Source organism: Lucilia cuprina, chromosome 2, assembly GCF_022045245.1.
Source record: "Lucilia cuprina isolate Lc7/37 chromosome 2, ASM2204524v1, whole genome shotgun sequence".
NCBI classification, from domain to species: domain Eukaryota; kingdom Metazoa; phylum Arthropoda; class Insecta; order Diptera; family Calliphoridae; genus Lucilia; species Lucilia cuprina.
The window spans coordinates 26381204-26403834 of NC_060950.1; the positions used below are offsets into that span (position 1 = coordinate 26381204).

General features: G+C 32.4%; 1 protein-coding gene across 3 annotated transcripts in view; it reads right to left on the bottom strand.

Moving 5' to 3' along the window:
- Nucleotides 1–4797: 4797 nt before the first annotated feature.
- The window catches only part of LOC111683707 (apoptosis-resistant E3 ubiquitin protein ligase 1), a 52986-nt gene continuing 35152 nt past the window's right edge, over nt 4798–22631 (bottom strand). For 2 of the 3 annotated variants that reach the window (XM_046956398.1, XM_046956400.1), the window contains exons 3-10: nt 8950–9899; nt 8698–8896; nt 8496–8632; nt 7999–8434; nt 7652–7941; nt 7261–7584; nt 6935–7197; nt 4798–5985 (exon numbers count right to left, since the gene is read on the bottom strand). In XM_046956398.1, the coding sequence (XP_046812354.1) occupies nt 5883–5985; nt 6935–7197; nt 7261–7584; nt 7652–7941; nt 7999–8434; nt 8496–8632; nt 8698–8896; nt 8950–9899 (2702 nt within the window). In that variant the 3' untranslated portion in view covers nt 4798–5882. The remainder of the gene's footprint in view (nt 5986–6934; nt 7198–7260; nt 7585–7651; nt 7942–7998; nt 8435–8495; nt 8633–8697; nt 8897–8949; nt 9900–22631) is intronic. The other variant, XM_046956399.1, reaches the window with a different exon arrangement.

The following is a 22631-nucleotide window of genomic DNA, read 5'->3' on the forward strand; positions in this document are numbered from 1 at the left end:
ACATTTTAATAAAATTTCAAGTTGTGTAAATTTGAAATTTATGACCTCAACTGTATTACACTGCAGTTCAAATTTTAAATTTTAAAAAAACCCAAAAAAAGTAACTGACATTTTGTGAAAATTTAAAAACATTAGTCGGTGCAAAGAAAGTGTTTTTTTAATTTCAAACTGGTTGTTTTATGTTTGTGTATCTAATTTTGTTTTAATTTAAATGTTACAAATGAAAAAAAAAACAACAACAATTGTAGTAACAACCTTTGAAGTTAAATCCAGTTAATAATAATAATTAAAAAAAAACAAGTGTTTTGTTTTATTTTTAGTTTTTGGTTAAATGTGCCCATTTTTTATATGTTTGTTTAAAATTATACTTTCATTGACCTTGTCACACGCACGTTAACTTAATGTTGTGATAACTTTATTTAAAAAAAAACACAAATATTTTTAATTATTTTTATATGGATATGGTGTGATTTTGAAATTGTTTAAAAAAATTGCAATAAATTTGTCTTAAAACTTTTTTACTTACCTCCATATATATACACGGTTGTAAGATCTTACAAAGTTGGCATTAAAATGTCTAAATTTACAAATTTTGTCAGTAATGATTTTTCTGACAACGTTGCAAAAGAAAAAATGTGGGTTTAGACGATTGCTAGACATTTCCTGAACATTTTACTGACAACGTTGTAAGATCTGACAAATGCGTATCTCGGATTTTAGATATGTCATAAAATAATATATGACTTTTATACTACACAATTTCAGAATACTTTAGTCAATGGACTTTATAAATTATCCATAAAATAAACTAATCTATAGACTACTTTATGTACAAGTCTAAAAAAAAGTCAGTTGACTTGTCAGTAAATAAGGCTTACTTACTACCGAATAGTTAGGCTACTAGTTCATTGAGAGCATAGCTTTGTTCTAGTTCATAGACTATAAAAATTCGTTTATCTTGGAAACTATTAGAGTTAAAAGCTTCAAAAGCACGAAGAACTTCCAGCATCCATGTAAACATTTTGGGTAATATATTGGCGGACTACCAATTATGGAGCGTTGGAAAAAGCGGACTTTCATCTTGGCTTGGAACCCCCATATGAATTATATAGAAAAATTTGTATATCTGAGATACTGTTGAAGCTAAAATCTTCAAAATTTACATGATGAACTTTGACATTCATGTGAACATTTAGAGAAAAATTGGTGGACTTTCAATTAGGGATTGGCCCCTTCCATATGAATTAAATTCGGAATTGACGAGTGGCATCTCCCATGTGTAAGTGGGATTTTTCCCTTTTAGGGTAGCAAAGCACACAGGGTATAGCAAGTTAAGTATATATAGAAGTCCATGGAATAGTCAAAAAAATGTTCCATAGACTATTCAATCGTTTAGTTCATAGGGCAGTTAAGAGAAAAGTCCATAGTATTGTCAGCCGTCAACAGATTTATTCTAGTTCCTAGACCAGAAAAATGGTTTGACTTGTCAGTCCATGAATAGTCCAACGACTAGTAAATAAAATAGTTAATTAACTTTTTAATAAACTTGTCAATAGCCTTATTAGTCAATGGATTAGTTAATAGACTTGTTTATAGTCTAGGTAATAGTCTTATCAGAGACGAGTCAAAAACCTAATCGATTAGTTTATAAGGTAGGTAATTCCATAGAATAGTCGGCCGAATAAGTCCATATCGACTAGTCCACTACTAGTCCATGGAATAACTAATAGACTAATCAAGTCTATATACTGGTCTATAGAATAGTCAAGAAACCATAGACTATCCAATCGATTAGTCCATAGGCTAGTTAATGGAAAAGTCCATAGAATATTCAGACATCAACAGATTTGTTCATGTTCATAGACTAGAATATTGAATTAATTAGTACAAGAATAGTCAAGCGATTAGTTCATAGAATAAGCTAATCTATAGACTTGTTAATAACCTTACTAGACAAGACTAGATTAGTTCATGGACTTGTCCATAGACTAGGTAAAAGTCTTAATTATTAAGTTATAGTTGTATATTGTTTGAAACACATGAAAATTTGTATAATATGGGTCTCTATTAGATTTGAAGCGATATTGATAAGGATTATTGGTATTGAAAATGAACAAAATCAGTTTTGATTTTACTTTAGGTCCCATATAACAATATTCATCCAATTGAGGAGACAGAATTTTTTTAAGGCACAATTTCCAAATAGAATATAATGGTCATGTCAAATAGAGCTTCAAACTTGTAAAAAAATGGCCGCCAGGCCCGAAATATTGCAAATCCATAAACTAAATGTAGTTGCTAATAAGGAAGAGAACTCCAGGAAGTTAGATGCAACAGGAGCTGAATTATGAATCTCAGTTGATAAAATCACTTAAGTATATAGTGACCCTTATGAGATCAGGACGAAAAGATACATTCGGAGTATACGATGCAAAATTCAACGATGAACGTAAAGCATCCAGATAGAAACACTTTCTTTCACATTGCCAAACCTTGGTCGATATTTGATTAAGGTGTCTCTATTAATGACGTTCAGAAATCTTATATTCAAAATACGATCTGAATAATATTGTACATATATTCTCCTCACATGCCTTGGGCAATCATATAACTCTATAACGTTAAGGTTAGGAGGACTTTTCGGCTAGGATTTCAGTCAACATTACATTATGATTCGTAAAACCTACGTTTACTCAGATGTTATTCGCACATAAGTTAAAATTTGGGAGCCTTTTCTAGAGCACCACTGACTGGCCAATTGTATACTTCGCTGTAGAAGAGACTCTCAAAGGTTTTCTTGGGGTTTCGGTCAACTGCACAGTGCTGTAAGTATTGCAATTTTCTCTGTTGATTTAAGCCTGTAAATCTGAATGGATATGTCGTATGTTTTGTGTTACCCCGGATGGAGGCGTCTGCTGGGGGATCTGGTCTGTAAAATGATCTCTCTTTCACGCATTTCCCTTTTCTTAGTACCGGGACGACTCTGCTAGGTATTTGATGAGTTTTTTTAACATCTGCATGTGTCACCTTGGATGGATTAACTGTATTGACTGCAACTTCAGATTGTACAATATTTTATGGTTACAACTTGTCATTTATACTAAACTAGCATACCCTGGGAACTTCGCTGCCCTAACTTAAATTATATACACATGTAGATACTTTTATAGAAAATTTAAATTGATTAAATTTTTTTAATGTTTCAGTTTTATACGTTCAATATGACGTGATTAAATTCGCATTCAGTAAGAATATTGTATTTATAGTTTCATTCGAAAGTACTATGCGAAAAAAGTACTATAAAATACCTTTAATAGATTATCATTTAATCAAAAATTGTATGTTTCTGTGTTCCATATTATATAAAATTCAAAAAATATAATTTTAATGAATGAAAAAGCTCCTTTCAGTAGATTCTTCACTAAGGTCTCTACATTTTAAATTTTATTTTCAATATCTATGTTCAATATCGTAAAAATATCAAAAAGTACCAAAATCTCTCTCAATAAATTCTCATTTAATAAGGGCCGTGGGAAAAGTAACAAATAGTTCCCACATACAGAATATTATTCAGTTAAGGCCATGTATGTAAAAATTAATGTTCCTAGGTTGAATATTAAAAAAGTACCATTTATGAGATAAAGGGTACTAAAAAGTTCTCTCGTAAATAATCTTATTCAATGTGGACCATATGTTTAATAATCATGTGTTTTGAATTCTTATTAAGGAACATACAAAGAGTATCATTTGAAGAAAGAAAAAGTACCAAAAGTGGAAAAAATTTTACCTAAGTGGAAAGTACTAACAAAGAATACAGTTTTCCCCCTTTTCGCTTAGGAATATACTTTTATTACAGATAAAACTCATATAATTCAAATCTGCACTCATTTGCTCCAGAAAAATAGTACTTTCAAAAAGTACCAAACAATTTACTTGAATTTGGTCCTATATAGGCCTTAGTACTCGAATTCCAAAATAATAATAATATACCAACAGCTTATTTTGTGCGAGTAAATAAACTACTTTTTAAAATTTTAAAAAAATTGGCTCAATGTGTTTGAATAAAATTTAATTTCCCGATTTTTCTCTTTTTGGTACTTTTTTCCCCAGTGAAATAGCAAAATTTTTATTACAATAAATATTACAGAGTTAGTCCGTAATTTAATATGAATAATTCAATAAACCGAAAAAGTTTTCTTAATGTGCTAAAAAAAGTACCATAAATATAGTTTTGTCCCTTTTACACCCAAAAAGGACTGAATTTTAAAAAAGTACGAAACAGGTGTCTCATAATTTTGAGAGATGTATCCAAAATATTTAGAAAAATTTGATTATGTTAATTACTACAGAAGTTATAAATGGCCAAAAAAGGTACCAAAATCACTTTTATTACACATTTTTACCCCTTAAAAGTACGAATTTCAAAAAAAGTACCAGACAACCATCTGCTCAATTTAAGAGTAGATACAAGTAAATTTAAAATTTTTCTTGTATAACTAATATTGTTTAAGATAATTAAGAAAACCCGTTTTACCCTTTTTTCCCCTTTTTACCCGTAAGTGTGGAAATTTCCAAAAATCCCTCCTTAGTGGATCTACATAACCAAAAACACATCCACTGTCAAAATTTCATGATTCTAGGTTCAGACGTTTGGGTTGTGCGATGATGAATCAGTCAGTCAGTAACGCTACTCTTTTATATATATGTATAGATTATTCGGCCAAAGGCTATAAACTCCAGAAACAACAACTACCCAACCAAACCTCCCAATAATTAAGAACAACTATTAATTATTTTTTTCTAATTTTCGTTTTATTTATTACGATTTTTTAAATATATTTTTTTTTCACTCAACAACGGTATTTATTCCAGCCACCTTTACACTATCAGAGTTTTCATCTGAAAGTATAAACGATAACACATATCTTCAAGGTGAATTTTCTTCTACTTTTACTGTTAAACTACTCACATGATAACTCGAATAGTGTAAATTAGCTGTTTTAAATTCTTTCTTTTTTTCGTCTATTTTAAACTTTATGATAAATAACATTTCTTTTTTAAATTCCTAAAATTTCAACTATTTTTTCTGCTTTATTATTAAATTATGTTTTTTTTTATTTAACACAATATTTTGTTGATTTTTAAATTTCAAAACAAAATCTATGATTTTTTTATAAATATTAAATATAAGCTTAGTTATGTGTTTGGGAAAAGTAGGAGTTTTAAAATTTTCATTAAAGGAAAAAAAATTAAAATGTAATGTGTTTTAAAGTAAATAAAATATTTGAAAGAAATTAAATATTGCGTGTATTTTTACAATTTATCACAATATTTGCTGTTGATACGATTTCTTTTTTGGTTTTTCTCTAGGTGTAAGTGGATCTAGTTGACTAGTTAAGATGTTTACAATTTACTACTTAAAAAATGTAGGGGTTGTTTTTAATTTATAGTTTAGTTTTTTGGAAAAAAGTTTTTAGGACGTGTAATTTTTTTTGGTCAAAATATTTCTAGTCCAAAACTTAAGGTGTTTTTTTCTAATTACGTATTGCTTTTAAAATTGTTATTACAGGATTATTATATAAATATCAGTTTTAGTGTTTTTAGATTTTTTTATATTTTTAAATCTATATATATTTTTTTATATTTTAGAGCCTTAGAATTTCTTACAGCAAAAAAGCGTTTAAGATTTTTTTTCTAATACCAAAACTCTTAAAAATTGTTTTGTATTGTTTTTGTTGTTTTTAGCTTAAACTACTAATTTAAAGCATTTTTGTACGCTAGTAACTACAAATTAAACTTAAGGAACACACACTTATTTAGAACTCCAATAACGAGATCACAAATCCTTATTAACTATTGTATATATGTATGTATATACATTCTTAAACCATGCCAAATCCTTCGGTGCCTTCGCTTATAGCCAGCAGCAGGGCTTTCTCAAACTGTTCGTAGCTTTCATAGTCGGGCAAACAGAGTTGATTGAAACTGTAGGGAGAAAAATAAATTGAAATTTTTTTAGTTCAGATAGTTAGTTAGTTAGTTAGTTAGTTAGTTAGTTAGTTAGTTAGATAGATAGATAGATAGATAGATAGATAGATAGATAGATAGATAGATAGATAGATAAATAGATAGGTAGATAGATAGATAGATAGATAGATAGATAGATAGATAGATAGATAGATAGATAGATAGATAGATAGATAGATAGATAGATAGATAGATAGATAGATAGATAGATAGATAGATAGATAGATAGATAGATAGATAGATAGATTGATTGATTGATCGTATCGATTGATTGCTGGATTGTATAGCCGATTGATTGATTGACTGCATGATTGATTGACAAATGGAAAGTTCAGTTGTGAAACCATCTAACATAGATTTCGGGAATTAGGAAAAGTCCGTCCGTTTGCTCAAGCCTATGGAAAATGTTTGTATAAAACCGGACTACCAGGCTAGAGAATGATGCCGATTTTCGCGATGGTCGGGCGTTTGCCTTTATAGATTAGTAACTTGTGAGTCAAACAAAAAAAACTGAGATTTTTTTTAAACTAGGTCCTTTGAAACTATTTATGTAAACTAAGATTCTATGGGTTACGAGTTACATTGAAATATTGAATTCTTAAACCTGTTATAAACGTTATAAACATTTTAATTCTAATGAGGGCTAAGGCCGAATATTGACCAATGTTGTATGTTTTCGGGGTAAATTAAACTAATTGGTTCAATTATTATTGATTAAGTTATGGATCGTTATTAGGCATTTCCAATACCAAACTAATCAATTGACAATAAACCTAGATTTTCTTCTTCAGTTATGTTTAATCTTTTACAATCTAATAGGTATGAAGAAATTGCGAATCAGGGTTTAATGTTATGATGTATTAGAATCGTGAAATAAAAAATTTTTCTCTCAACACTAATAGCTTACCAGGTATGTGCTGTGGGCAGATTGCCAAATGTAGGTGCAGCTGTTATTTGAAATTGTGGATTTAACTCTTGAAATCCTCCGGGTGGCAGTTGTGAACAACCTGTGGTAAATTGTAATAGTCTCGCCATTTCAGTTTGACTGAAATTACTAACACCGGCCCAAAACCAGGCTAAAACTCGGCGGAATTCCGAAGAATTGCCATTGGCTATGTGATGGGCCTTAAAGTCGGCTATCGAATATTCACCGGTACCGCACATAAGAAGCTATAATAACATGAAAATAAACATACTATTTAAAAAAGGAATTTGCAAATCTCTTTGTTTTACCTCTAATTCATTTTCATCAAATATACTTAATAGGTTATCGGGTATGATACCATTTAAACCCTTTAGAAAACTATCCACCTCATCTTTAACACTATTGCATAGTCGTTGTTGGGCCAAAGCATCTAAATATTGATTTTTAGTGGCATTTGTAACTCTCACTTTCGAGCCGTTAGGTATGAGTTCCAAAGTTTTCGTCAATTGGCCACTGGCATCGTAAATTTCCTCCACAAAATATAATTCCAATGAATCGGTAGTATCCAAATCGGTATCCAATATATATTTGATTTTTGATAGATATAAATCAGGATCATCTTGTTCGAAATACTATAGGAAATTTAAAAAAAAAATAAATGTAAAAGTTGTTTAAGTTTTGAATTGCCAACCATCTTACCTTATAATGTACTCTTAAACCTATAAGTTGTGCCAGAAATGATCTGGTAAAACGGGCTCTCACCAACTGGCGATAGGTACCACCTAAGGCACTTTCATATAAACATTTGCCCACTATTTTCCCAGCAAATTCAAAATGCTTTAGTTTCAGATGAGGCGGCCTATGGGGATTGGGATGCACTAAAGCCTGATGCTTATCATGAAAACTACAAAATAAACCACCACGAGGATCGAATAAAGCACTGCATATAAGTTCAAACCATTCACGACGCAAGCCGCCCCAATCAATGCCTGTAGGAAAGAGATATTAGAAAATCTTATGATTTTTGAAAATAGCAATAAATTTACCTTGTTCCCCCTGAAACGTCACCTCAAAATTGCCACACCAATCCGAAACAGAGAAATTTTTTGTGGCCTTCATGCTGCTCTCTAAAATTTTCTCTCTTTGCACTTTTAAAGCCAATTTCTCATGATAGTAATTCGCATGAAATTTTCGCACTTCATGATAAAAGAAATCCTGTTTATCTTTAAAGGTTTCCGAACCTCCAATGTTCTTCAGCAAAAAGTGGGTAAACGTGGCCGCTATAATATTACGATCACGTGAGGCTAATTCTATTTTCGGTTGAGCGCCATCGTCTATAATGAAAATAGGGCCATGAACGTGTGTGGGTAGTTGGGGTAGAAAATGAAATTTGGTCGAGGGGCAAAGGCGGAATGTTGCAACACGTTTGGGTATAAATTTTAAGATCATTTCTTTGATTGTAACCTGAAATATTAAAGAGTTCTTTTAGAATTTTCAGAAGACATCGACAGTTGCATATGCAGGCGGTTTTAAGGAGACTCACTTGTTTCGGTCCCACATAGCAGAGTACTTTGCGTGGTTTAGATTTGGCCACACCGAATATACTTAAGAGTTTGGCCTCATAGCAAATGTTGTGTTTACGTGAAGCGATATTTTTATGCACCAATGTGGTGTCACTACCTGGAATTTCATTAATTTGAGATAAAAATTTTGCTTGTATATATAATGGTCCGCCAAATACTTACTGCTTAATACTATAATATCAAAGTCACCATTGGGTAGCTTTTGTTCCAAGTAACTTATAACAGCACGCAAACAGATAGGTTCGGGAAATAAAGCGGTTACTGCTACACGAGCATTTACTCGATCATAGGAAAAGGCAATGGCATTACGTAACTTTTCCAAGGGCTGGCCATGTAAATCATAGATTTCCACATGATAACCCTATATATAAGGAATTACATTTGTACTACATTTTACATGTTAAATTAACTAACCTTTCCCGGATCTTCATTCTCTTCAAACTGACAGGCATTGCCAAATTCATCTCTTGGCTCGATATGCAATAATGTGGGCGAACCGGCACAACATATAACCGTACTGGCGGGCCTTATAAATCTCGAACGTCGTGCATCTATGCTGCCCGGTATGAAATTCTTGATAAACGGTGATCCTGCAATATGGCTGGAGCCAATCATTACCGATATTTTATATTGTCCCGCTGTGCGTACGGTAAATTTGACTTTAGCTATATTTGCATTATTCGGATCTGTGGGTGAGCCCAATTCACTAATGGTAACCATTTTGCGTGTACCTTCGGTAACTTCAACGAAAAATTGATCTGTATCACAGATGGGATAAGGCTGGCCATTACGTTGATAGAAACGCACCACAAAGCACATGGTGCCACCCACAACAGCGGGATCTTTCCAGTCCCATTGCACTTTACAATTAGCCGGCAGTAGATATTTACCCGTTACATATTGCAGCAAAGAATGACGTGCTTCGGGTGCCAACGACGGTTGCGTCATAGCGGCCAAAGTCACTAAACCTGCCACGGAAACCGATACCACCAACATACCTCCCCAAGTCCAGGCATCTTGATGTTGTGATGACTTCACCACTGTGGACCACAGTTGTGCTTTTAAGGCATCTAGCTGTGACTTGGATGTTGGTAGATTTTGTCTGGCCTGTGACCATACTTGCCAATCTTTGCCCAATATTTTACTAGCTCTAGAATCTTCTAGCCAATAGACATCTTCGAGGGAAGCTACCTCAACGTTGAGTAGTCGTTGATAGTGATGTTGAAGACGATGATCTTTAAGCCATTCGCGTAAGATAAGTTTCTGTTGTAAGTGTAATGCGGCTCTTTGTAGGCGTTGCTCATCGCCGGGCGGCAGTTCTGGTAGGCGTTCCGGATCGCCACAACTTGAGAGAGATGATATGCCTGCAAGGGGTAATAAAACAAAAGTGATAGTTAGGTTTTTTGGTATTTCGAAATCTAAGAGTTCCTGAGTTTCGAGATTTATTAAATCTTATACCGGAGAAGTCCTAAGATTTCCCTAGAAATTTTGAATATCCAGGCTATATATCAGCCACTGTTTAATCGTAAGGATTATGTTCTCTTCAAGTAACTAATAACATTTAAGGATTTCTAGATTTCAGGAACCCCCTTGAGAAATACACATGTGTACATCGGAGATAAGTTGCAGAATATACTCAAGAGGTAAAGTTAAATATTTGGAAGATATTGATTTCTAATTTTACAACAATAACCACAATAACCGCTCTGCCCCAAAACGCAAATGAAAATGTTATTAATAAGAACATTATTGCTAAAACGTAAGATAATTATCGGACAAAGTTGCAAGCACTTTCAGCGATCAAAATAACTACCTAAGACCTTAAAAAGAAAATTACCTAAAACTGTACTAGTTAATGGTCTCGAAAGGAAAACATAATACTTTAGAAAAATGCCAATCAATTATAAGTCCAAGTAATTTTAGCGCCACGGAAATCACAATATTATTTACTATATACTTTACATGTACGACGTAAAAGGACTTTTTCAAGTAAGAAAGAGAAGAACATTAAACATTGAAAAAAACTACACCATTTTCAATTAAACTTCAGAATTTTAGAACTAAAATTTAGATTTTTAAAGTTGTTGTCTTTTATAAAAAAAGTATAAATTTTGAATAGTTTAAGGGAAATTGTTAAGATGTTTCTCTTCACTTTTTAAATAAAGTGGATGACCCTACAGTATGCGGAATAGCTGTGAAATGTTCTGTATAACTATTGGGAAGAGAGTATTAATTATATTGGATATTTTAAAGATTTTAATTGATGAAAGATTTACACCAGTTTCAGAATATATATGTACACGCAGAGAAACAACAAAAACAGTGAATCATACTCAAATTTATAATTGCCATGAACATGATTGCAATAACAACAATATTGTTTAAATAGAAAATAAAATAACAATTATATATTTTTGATAACAGTATATTGTTACAGAGAACATAGTTTAGTTATAGTAACCATGTCGAACTATAGTTTTTCTCTGCGTGTATGTACTTCTATGTTGCAAGGACGCAAATTATTTATACAAGGATTTTGGAGGCTCTAAATACAAGTCTTGAACGGCTGAATTTCAACCCATTTTAGTTGAGGGGAGCTTCTTTTTTTAAAAAGACGAAAGTTTATGCTTATTCTGAAAGCTAGTTTTGGACAGGAAGATATCAATAATTTTAAACGATAGGTTTGAATAAGTAGACCTAATCCCTGATCGGAAATTAAATATGGAAATTGGGATCAAAATGGGATTCCAACTATGTCACACTAGCTTAATACGGTCAATTCTGAGTTACGCTTATATATTCTGGTGGTTTTCTATGAAATTTTCGGAAACTATGAGACATTGATCGTTGATAAGAGATCGTGTGCAAGCGGAACATTAAAGCAAACTCCTGCTGTAATCTGCTGTTTTGCAAGACTCTAAAAGGGGACAAAAACTATGAAATTAATGTACATTTGAGTTTTCTTTAATCTTCCGAATCACAGTTTTATCTGGTCCTAAAAGCAATTGGTATAAGGTCAAGGTTTAAGGAAAAACACTTACAGTAGTAAGTTCTATATAACACTAGCGTAATACGGCCAATTCTGAGTTACGTTTATATATTCCGATAAATTTCTATGAAATTTTCGGAAACTGTGAGACACAGGAGATCGTGTGCAAGCGGAACATTAAAGCAAACTCCTGCTGTAATCTGCTGTTTTGTAAGGCTCTAAGCGGGGACTTAAACTATGAAATTAATGTACATTTGTGTTTTCTATAATCTTTCTAATCACAGCTACATCTAGTCCTAAATGCAATTGGGATAAGATCAATGTTTAAGCAAATACACTCACAGTAGTAAATTTTGCATAAAGATACGAGGTCAGTGGAATATTATAGGTAAACGATAGAGTAAATATACTTGCTATAAAGGTCAGGGAGTGAGAAAACATTTAACCAGACAAAGGCAGAAACATTCGACGCAAAGAAGGCCGTATAGAAAACTTGGGAAGATACTATGGGATAATCCTAACGCGAGCAAAAAGAGAGTCTAAGAGAGGCCACATTAAGAGCGAAATTAGCATGTTAAGTAAACAGGTTTAGTATTATAGCTGAACAGGTTCACTAGTTAGTAACGAAATTGTATGAACGGATTCAGACTAATTGAGAGCATGGAGAGAGGACATGCTCTCAAGTTGACATTGTCAGGATTTCGTCAAAATTAGATTCAAATATCCATAGTATTCCAGATATTACATCCTACAGGAACGCAGATTGGGTTATAAACTTGGATTTAAACAGGCGCTTAGAAGATCTTGATTATAAAGATGATATTAGTCTTTTCGGGAACAGAAATGATGTCAGGCAGGGAAACTTAATGCAGTAAAGGAAGAAGTGTCTAAAATTTTACTTTTAACCGAAGTTCAATTTACACTTTAATATGATTGTGAGTTATGAAACGCTGTAACGAAAGATATAAACTCAGTCCAGGTCTTCGTGAAGCATTGTCTATGGAGAAGCTTAAGGTAGATTAGTGGTTAGTGTTTTACTCTAGTAGACCGGAGTCAGTTTTGAAGGAGCGCACAACAGGCTTAGATGTATTTTGACCTAAAAGTATTTAAAACCAAAGATTAGAGAGAAAACCAAGAATAATTTGGACAAAAGAATATATCCTAAGGAGAAAATTACAATGGATTGGGTATACCTTAAGGAAAGCAAGACTGTAATTTAATAGAACACGCAAGGAAGTTCAACTTTGTTATGGCCTACCAGGATCTAAAGAAAATAATATTAATAACTACATTTCGTAGGACCACTTTCAGGGAAATCTAGGACCGATTTGACCTTAATTCCAAACTATGCTTAACAATAGCAAATAATCTGCTTTGTTTCTTTGAGGCTCTATTGTGTTTACAATAGACAGATGGACGAACAAGATAAAATCGTTGTGGAATTTGATAAGGATCCAAGTTATACTTTTATAAGTCAATAAAATATCACTCCTTATGTCGTCCAATAAGGGCGAAAAATGCGGTAAGGGATTTAATTTTAAAAATATATACTTTTCTTGGAAAATTATATATTTATAATGAGAAATGGTGTAGTAATAGAGCTTTTTATTATTAAATACGACTATTAACTATAAAGTAAAAGAAGGAGAAGGGAAGTTGACCCCACCACCATGTAAATAAAATGAGACGCAAAAAAATAGCGTTATGAACTTTAAGTAAAAACCAAACTTCTTTCAAATTATAAAGTTACGTGTTTCCTTGTTTTTTTTTTGATTAATTACATTGTAGTATAGAGTGTAGAGAAAGGATTTGAAAGTAGATTTCCCATTTTATAAAGAAACTTAATATATGTGGGTGTTTGAGTGTAGAGATTGCATGTTCTTTTAGTTTTTTTTTTTTTTCTGTAGTAAAGTTAACCCTTTTAGACCCTGTATATTTTTGTGATTCTTAAAAGTTCTACTTGAAACAGAATAATATTTTCAAAACTATTTTAAGTATGCATGTACACATTAGTTAGTTTAAAACGTTTTAAAACTCATTTAAAGACTAACCCAACGTCAACATCCAACACGGAGTCAAGAAGGCAACGGCCGCCTACTATAACTGCCGCAAGATGTTTGGAATGAAATAGGGAATTAATTCCCATTTGGTAAAATGGATGTACACTGCTATAGTACGTCCTATTCTTACATACAGTCACCTACTATACCTGTCGTAAGATTTTGAAATGAAACGAGGACTTAGTCCCAATATGGATACATGGATGTATCCAGCTATAGTACGTCCTATTCTTGTTTGGTGGACTTCAACAAAGAAGAAGTCTGTTGTAGATCAGCTATACAAAGTTCAGAAATAAGCATGTATTGGGATAACAAGTGCTCTAAGAATTAGTCCTTCAGAAACTCTGAACATTATTCTACTTATAGATCCGCATATAATGGCCATATCTGCTTGTAGCGCAGTAAGGTTTAACTTCTCCGGAAGTTGGAGATCAAGAACATATGGACGCGCTAAGACTTTAAGCTTGTTACCTCCAATCTTGAACATACCATTCGACTATATTACCCCACACACGGACTTTGATAGAGTCTTGAAAAATTTCCATCCCGGAGAGAATATACCACCAGAATTTTTACAGATCTTAATTGAACTGTGGCGTTGGTTCTGGTGTCTTCTATGAAGAAGTATATCCCACCCAACAACTGTAGTGTCTTTCAGGCTGAAATATTTTTGATAATGTCAGCATGTAGGGCATTACATGATCCCAATATTCCCGGCAACATAGGATTTTTGTCGATAGTCAAGCGGCACTTCTCTCACTAAACTCTTATACTACCACTTCCTTATTGGTTAGACAATGCAAGAAGGATCTGTTAAGGCTGGGTTCCTGCGCATAGGAACTACTATTATGTTAATGAACAGGCAGATGGGCTTGCCATATAATGTCAGCATGTAGGGTATTACATTATCCCAATATTCCCGGCAACATAGGATTTTTGTCGATAGTCAAGCGGCACTTCTCTCACTAAACTCTTATACTGCCACTTCCTTATTGGTTAGATAATGCAAGAAGGATCTGTTAAGGCTGGGTTCCTGCGCATAGGAACTCCTATGTTAATGAACAGGCAGATGAGCTTGCATTTCACCAGGATCTGTTTTTGAGATTTTTAAAGTCGTCTCAGTAGCAGCTTCGTTAAGTTTTCTCAAGAGCAATATCTTTAGATTTTTTCTTCAAAAGGCTGAAAATAGGTAGAATAATCTAGACACATGTAAAGGGGCCAAGTTATTGTGACCCTCTTTAAATGAGAAACGCACAAGACACCTTATAAACCAAAATAGGCGGAACAAATGGAGGCTGATAGCAGTAATAACAGGACACCAGGTAATAGGCTGACATGCAAATCATCTTGGGCTCTTCTTTCAATGATCACTGTCGCAGTTGCAAAGACAGAAAATGGAAGAAACGGTCTTCCTTTTCCTCTGTGAATGCCCTGTTTTGGCCGTAAAGAGATACCGCTTCCTTGGTAATTACTTCATATCTAACCTTGGTGAGATATCTGAGTATAGGCTTAAAGATATTCTCAGATTTCTCACAGCTACTGGCTGGATCTAATACTATGATTACTACATCTAACGATTGTAGTGGTCGGGTCAACGGAGTCTCTTCGATTCTACTTGACAGTTTCGTATAAACTAACCAACCCTCGTATTAATAAAGATATTAATCACTTATTTTAGGTTTATTATGTACATTATCTATACCATAAACCATCAATAACTTTATTAAACATTTATGAATATGGTTGTAATAAGTTAGGATTCTAAAACCCTGGTACGTGTGCATCACTTTCAATACTGCCGAGATATTTGGTCTTAAATTTCCTCTGAGTAGGTGTCGTATTTTTAGCTTTCTCTAGTTTAATTTTCGTGACTATGATGACGATAATGTTGATAATGACGATGATGATTTCATATCGCTAAGTGTCGTCGTCTATAAAGTAGTGGAAAAATGGCAGTTAAAATAACAACGAAATGAAATGTCAGTTTTATTTTAATGTTGTTGTTATTAGTTGTTTTTTTGTTTTATAACGTAAAAAATCCAATCAGTTTAAATGTTAGAACCAAGGTTGGTGGCTAACAATGTAGTCATAGAGCGTAGTTATAAAAGTGGCACATACATACATATGTAGTTATGTATGAAAATATAATGTTCATATCAAAAATTACAAAAGGGAATTACCCTGCCCACACTAACGAGCACACAGTGATGGTCAGCAAAAAGAGAAAAATGTAAACAAAAATATTTAATTTATCAAATACTTGAACATGTTTAAGGGGGGATGTCTTTAGGTGGAGTATTTAATTCCTTTGAAAATAATTTTCTAAATATTTTTCATTGTTTTTATGTTTGGAAAATCAGATATTAATAAAATATGTATAAAAATGGAATGCTTTTGGAGGTTAGTTCCAAGTTTAACAATTTTATAGTTATTGCAACATTAGCAATGTGTTGTGAATATTTTCATATAGTGTTGCATGTTAACAAAGGATGATATGGGGTTGTATGCTTATTAGGAGTATAACAAACATGTCACCGAGAGAACCAATTACATGTCTCCGAGAGAACCGTTACCTGTAACAAATGTAATTGCAGATATCTCTGAGACAGTCCAGCTTTTGTAAAGATCATTACATATTTTGTGGGTAGCCCAAGCTCGAGTACTTCAGCTATGTAATCTCGGATCGTTGCTGCGGCGTTGCTTAACTTGGTATGGTCTCTGTTGCTTTGTCAGTAGCACCTAAGCGGTAAAGCGAAATACAAATCCTTCAAATATGACAAAGTCATGCTCACTTCAGCTATATAATCTTGGATCATTTCTGTACCGTTGTTTAACTTGCGAGATGCAAAAACAACCATGGAAGATGTTATCTGTTGTTTTCGCAACAGCATCTAGAGCATATAGCGGCGGATAGAGAGGCAGATAAAAAAATCACCACTACACACACAATATTGGCATTTTTTCATTGAAATTGCACTGAAAAACATATTTGGTTATTTTTAATTTTGAAGATTAAATTGCATTACTGTAAAATGCAAATATTTATAAACAATGTGTAATCAATGTACTTAAGAATGCCAATTTCTTTACATAGAAACAACATTTCTAATTAAAATGTACAAAAAAAGTATGAAACAAGACTAACTTATTTACTTTCATTGTTATGCATTCTAGAAAATTATTTAGAGTGTACGTTGGTTTTGTAAATTATGCTCTTGCTTTTGCAAGTTGTTTTTGTTTTTTCAAGTTGTGTTTGCAATTTCTTTAACAAAGCGACATCAACCTGCTTTGTTGAATGCTGTCAAGCAACTAAATAAAATATTTGTATTTTTTATTCTCTTGTTTAGAGGTTCGTATGCGATCGTGTTGTGTACATGTAATTTGCCGAAAATCTTCGTTGTCAGAACAATACTAGCGCCGACGTCTGATCTAGAGACCCTCAAATATGACAAAGATAATTTCTTTCTCACAGAGAACATACTATTCTAATATGAACAGAGTCAAGGAGGAGGTAAGTCTCCGACTCGTAGATCTCAATCCTTTTCCTTTTGCCTCATTCTTCCTCTTGGAAAGATTTGTCTTTTAAGGACGTAAGTCTCCGACTCGGAGATCTCAATCCGTTTCCTTTTGCCCCATTCTTCCTCTTGGAAAGTCCTGTCTCTTAACGCTTATCCCTAAAATACGTTTTTGGTATTTTCTTAATGAACTTGTTTTGGGATCCCATATACTTCAGGTTCTGATTAGGTTTTCATTGGTTAAACGGAGTAAAACTGATCTCCATAATAGGATTACTATAAGTTATCGAAAAAGAAGTCTATCAGGGAAACGCCACACACCCCAATATTTATATTACTTTAAATTTCATGTTCGTGTTTAATTGTTCCCTTTCCCCTTTATGGTGTAACAAAAGAAAGTGTATTAAAGTTAGTTTTCTAACAAGTTGTTCTGTTTTTGTTCAACCGAAAAAGGGGGAAAAACTACATTTACACTGAAACAATACAAACAAATCAACACTAACAGACATACAGATGTGAACCCTACAGTACGAGATGAGTGTCTCAATTTAGTAACAATCCTTTTAAAAAGCTCTAAAAATACATAAAATCTACTTAGTAAATGACTACAGTATAAAAGGGATACATTGTTTCTTTAGCAACCTGCTAGAATAATAAAAGTTTTAAGTATAGATTGCATGCTAAAAATATACTTGAATACACAAACACAATCAAACACATTTATATTCACACGTACACACAACTATGTAGAACGAACAACTTCCGGTAATTTTTTATTTCCGACTTCTGAGAAAATGTTTTAGACGTTTTTTTTCAACTTCTTCCTTGATTTGACTAAAGAAAAAGTTTTTCTTTTCTTTGCTAAACAGTGGAAAAGAAGTGTAAAGTAATCAATGGCAAATATGAAATGACGAATAAAATGAAAAAACACTAAGTAGTTTTAGACATGGTTGTTGTTTTTTTACCGTTTTCTCCATTTTAACTTTATTAAATAAAGAAAAACGACCTTTTAATTAAGGGGTTTGTTAGTGAGAGAAAAAAAGAAAAAACAGTTAAACAGAAATTAGAAATTGGTTTGGTTATTGTATTGCGGGTGGATTTTGTAAATGGTAATATATTTAGTAAATTTGATGAGCTACGATTAGAATTAAATTTGAAGTGAAGTTCAAGTTCACATTTGTCAATGACATTAAGGATTTTATGAAATAAATAAAGTTACGGAAATATTTTTTTTAATAAGAAATCTAATGAACTGTTGGTAAAGTTACTTCAGATAGATTCATTTAAAAGCAGGGCCCGAAGCAAATAGCGAGAGACTAACTAACTAACTTACTTACTAAACTATCTAAATAAGACTTTTTAAATCAAATAACTTTATAATCCTTTATTCTACCTCCCTCAATCGTTATCTCCTAACTACTTTGCAAATTAATAAGATTTTAATTCATCTTAATTAAATTATTTGTGTGAAATAATGGGGCGAAGCCAGTCTGTCTTTGTCACAAATATTTATTTGGCAAAGTTTCAAGAAAGCTTAAATAAAAAGAACTTAATAAAAGTACAACACTTTGCCGTTAGAAAATACTAGTGCCTTAAACAAAAGCGCATTAATTATTTTTATTGTCCAAATTAAGTCACCACCACTAACCGCATATTACATATTATATTAATTTTCAAAGTTAAATTTGAAATAGCTAAATATGTAATGGAATGTAAAAGGGGAACAGAGTTGCAGGAAAACACTAACCTTTAAGATTACATGAAGAAATTTATACTTTTAGCTGTATTATTTACTTTGTTCGGAACTAGTAATTAGAACTGGCTTTAATGAAATATCAATTAGGGGTCTATAAATCGACTAGCAAACAAATGGCTTTTAATTATTATTGTAGTGTATAGTCAAGTCCATAGTCCAGTTTATAGTCTAGTCTATAGTCTAGTCTACATTCTAGTCTATAGTCTAGTCTACAGTCTAGTCTATAGTCTAGTCTATAGTCTAGTCTATAGTCTAGTCTATAGTCTAGTCTATAGTCTAGTCTATAGTCTAGTCTATAGTCTAGTCTATAGTCTAGTCTATAGTCTAGTCTATAGTCTAGTCTATAGTCTAGTCTATAGTCTAGTCTATAGTCTAGTCTATAGTCTAGTCTATAGTCTAGTCTATAGTCTAGTATATAGTCTAGTCTATATAATCTAGTATATAGTCTAGTTTATAGTCTAGTATATAGTCTAGTTTATAGTCTAGTTTATATTCTATAGACTAATCTAGTTTAGTATATAGTCTAGTCTAGTTAAGTCTATAGTGTAGTTGACATCTAGTCTAGTAGAGATCTAGTCTAGTCTGACCTATAGTCTTGTCTAGTCATATATATAATGTAATATATAGTATAGTCTATGGTCTATTTATAGTCTTGCGGAAAATTAGTTTAGTACTTTAAAATCTAAAATATAAATTTTCCATGCCTGTTCTGTATATTTCCTTTATTTATAATTCTTCAGCAAAATGCAAATGAATCCAATTTAAATATATTCAATTTAGTTAAATCAGCATTAAAAAGAATTTTAATGTAATGCAGTTGTTTTACGTTTAAAATATTATTACAAACATATGGAAAAATTTGCAAAAAAATATAGAAAGCTGTTTATTGAAGCAATTTAAATATTTATTTAGAAAAACTTAATATTAAATAAATAAAGTTTTAAATTTGCAACAAAAGGATATTTTTTCAAAATTTACATAAAGTAAATTTACTTGTAACAAAAACATTACATATATATTTGTGATTAAATATTTACATAAATGTGAAACATTTCCATTAAATGTTTAAATATTAATATTTTAAATATTAGGGGGGTTTGAAATTTTTTAATATTTTAAATATTTTTTTGAAGTATAGAAATTTTTAAAAAGGGGAAAATATTTATTTATATATATATTATTTTAAATCACCTTATTAAACATATCCATAATCATAATGCTGTTGCTTTCATAATATTTGTATTTTACTAGTTAAATTAACATAATATACATGTTACTAAATATATCCTTCAATATGCAGGATGTGCTAATATACTATATATGTATATGTATGTACCTACATACATATGTTCAAAATTTGTATAAGGTTATGTTTATTTGTATTTGTTTTAGTTATTTTATGTCAAAACTTTTAGCAATTATTTAATATTAATTTCAGCAGCAACATCTTGAAATTCACATGTGTGTGTGAAAAATTTACATAAATCGACATTAATTCGTAACAAAAATTAAACTGAACAAACAGAACAACAACAACAACAATTTCAAAACCTAAATCCGTGAACATACAGCTTGTAGTCAAATTAAGGGCAGAAGTTTAAAGTGTTTAATTGTTTATTATTAAAATTAAATGTGTATTCCGACATTTGTTTTGTGACTATGAGTTATAAACATTTTTCAATCTAAGACCTAATCACAAGCTTTTAATGAACGATTTAATGGTTGTATACACGCCAACAAATTTGTAAATCAGGTTTTCGAGATATCGTAACCTTTAATGATCAATTTGATGGTTGGAAACAGACCAACAATTTGTTAAAACAAAGACCATTAAAAACTTTTCTAGGGGTTAAAATATGCTGAAACCGAATCTGACCTTTGGATTTCTATATCACATCGATTTTCCGAGATATCTTGTACTAAATAAAATAAAAGTGTCTTTGTGCTATTATGACATCTGAAGTGAGTAGAGATTGTGTTTCATGAAGTTATCCTCTGTATTATATTAGGAAAAGGTACTTTTTGTCCCTTATGTTTTGGATTACCACGACAAACAACCACATAAGGACTCTAATCGAGAGTAGATTTAGAACTGTCTGCTATATACTTACATGAATGTTAGAAGAATCCAAAAGACTTTTAAAGAAAAGCGGTGCAGGCGCTAGACATAGTAATAAGCTGGGTTCTACTGAGAAGGTTAAAAGTCAACTCTACTAATATAGAAATCTGTGCCCCAAATCTCACAGCGTAAACTTTGTGTAAGAGGACCATAGATATAAAATGAGGCCTTAGTCCTTTCTCTGATACACTGGATTTTTTGAAATTCTTTGAATATAAATTCAATAAACGTCATGAACACTACTGCGATCAAAGCTTTTGAAATATTGCTTATATTTCCCTAATCGAGCGCTCTCTGTCGAGGGACTCTGAGCAAATTCACTTAGCAAGTAACTTAATTATTAGAAAGGTTACATCACCATTTTCGAAAATGTTAGAAATGGAGAGACATTGATCACAAATAGAAAAGTTTATACAAAAATGGGACATTATTGCTTACACCCTCAGGAATCTGCTGGCAAACGGACGGCTTCATACTAAGAGATAGAACAAATAGAAAATTTTCAACCCTTACGATTTAGATACAACACGAAGTATATATTCTACTCTTAAATACGTTATAAAAGGATCCATGATCAAATATCTAGCATTTTTGAAACCTCTTGTCCAATTTCAACAAATGAGTGATAATTCGAAAGGAATTTGAATTCAAAGTTAATCTAATGATCCGTGCCCACACAGAACATACAGAATTTCGTTAGCTACATCACCAAATTGGACGACTGCATTGTGATTAGGATATTATAATGCTGAAATGCTTTTTCGAAGAGATGTCGAGATGAGTTATACAAAAATGTTCGAGTAAATAAGAAGACCTATAGACCGGCTATATATACACACTTATACATATCTATGTGCAGAATTAGCTGCAGAACTGTAAACTCAAAGAAGCTACATTGTGGAAGTTTGGAAAGATTTAATGCATTTCATCATACGACGTGCATTTATTTAGAGTTGTCTATTCCCGGGTTGTGTATGACCCGGGGATACGATATCGCCGGCAGCTGGTCGCCGTTTGATTCGGCTTAAACGTAACCACTGATAAAGATTGGGATATTACATGTATTTCAGAAAATAAGTTTACCATTTTGAACAGAGTTGCCACTATTTTAAATTCTTATGGTAAATGGTAATTAAATAGAGCCGACAATTTAGCCGCCGCAACCGACCAAACATAGTTGCGCCGCCGCCGATTATTTTGCATCGGCTTGTATGTGTACTACATGTTCTGGGGGCATGTTACCTTGGTGAAATCTCCACCTTGGTGTTATTGAAATTACCGGGAAGGGGTGTTACCAATACCTATAGTCTGCCGGGATTATAAATTGGTAATGTCAAATGTATTCAGGACTTTACCATTTAATCAATTGGAATGGGGTTTAACCAGAGCACCAGATAATCTGGTACTACGGATGGCCAGGACTTGTCCTAACTGGTTAGTTGGTTGATGTTCCTTCGGGATACACGTAGTGGCTATGGTTAAATACCCAAAATCGCTGGGAGGGAATGTTATTTAAGGACTGATATATCCTATACCTAATGGGTTTCATAATTATTTCTTCGAACAGGTCTGTGTACAAAGCAGCATATGGTGGATTTCTGAACCCGATCAGTATTTCTTACCGGTCGCGTAGTAGGACGTCAGTATATTCTGGACA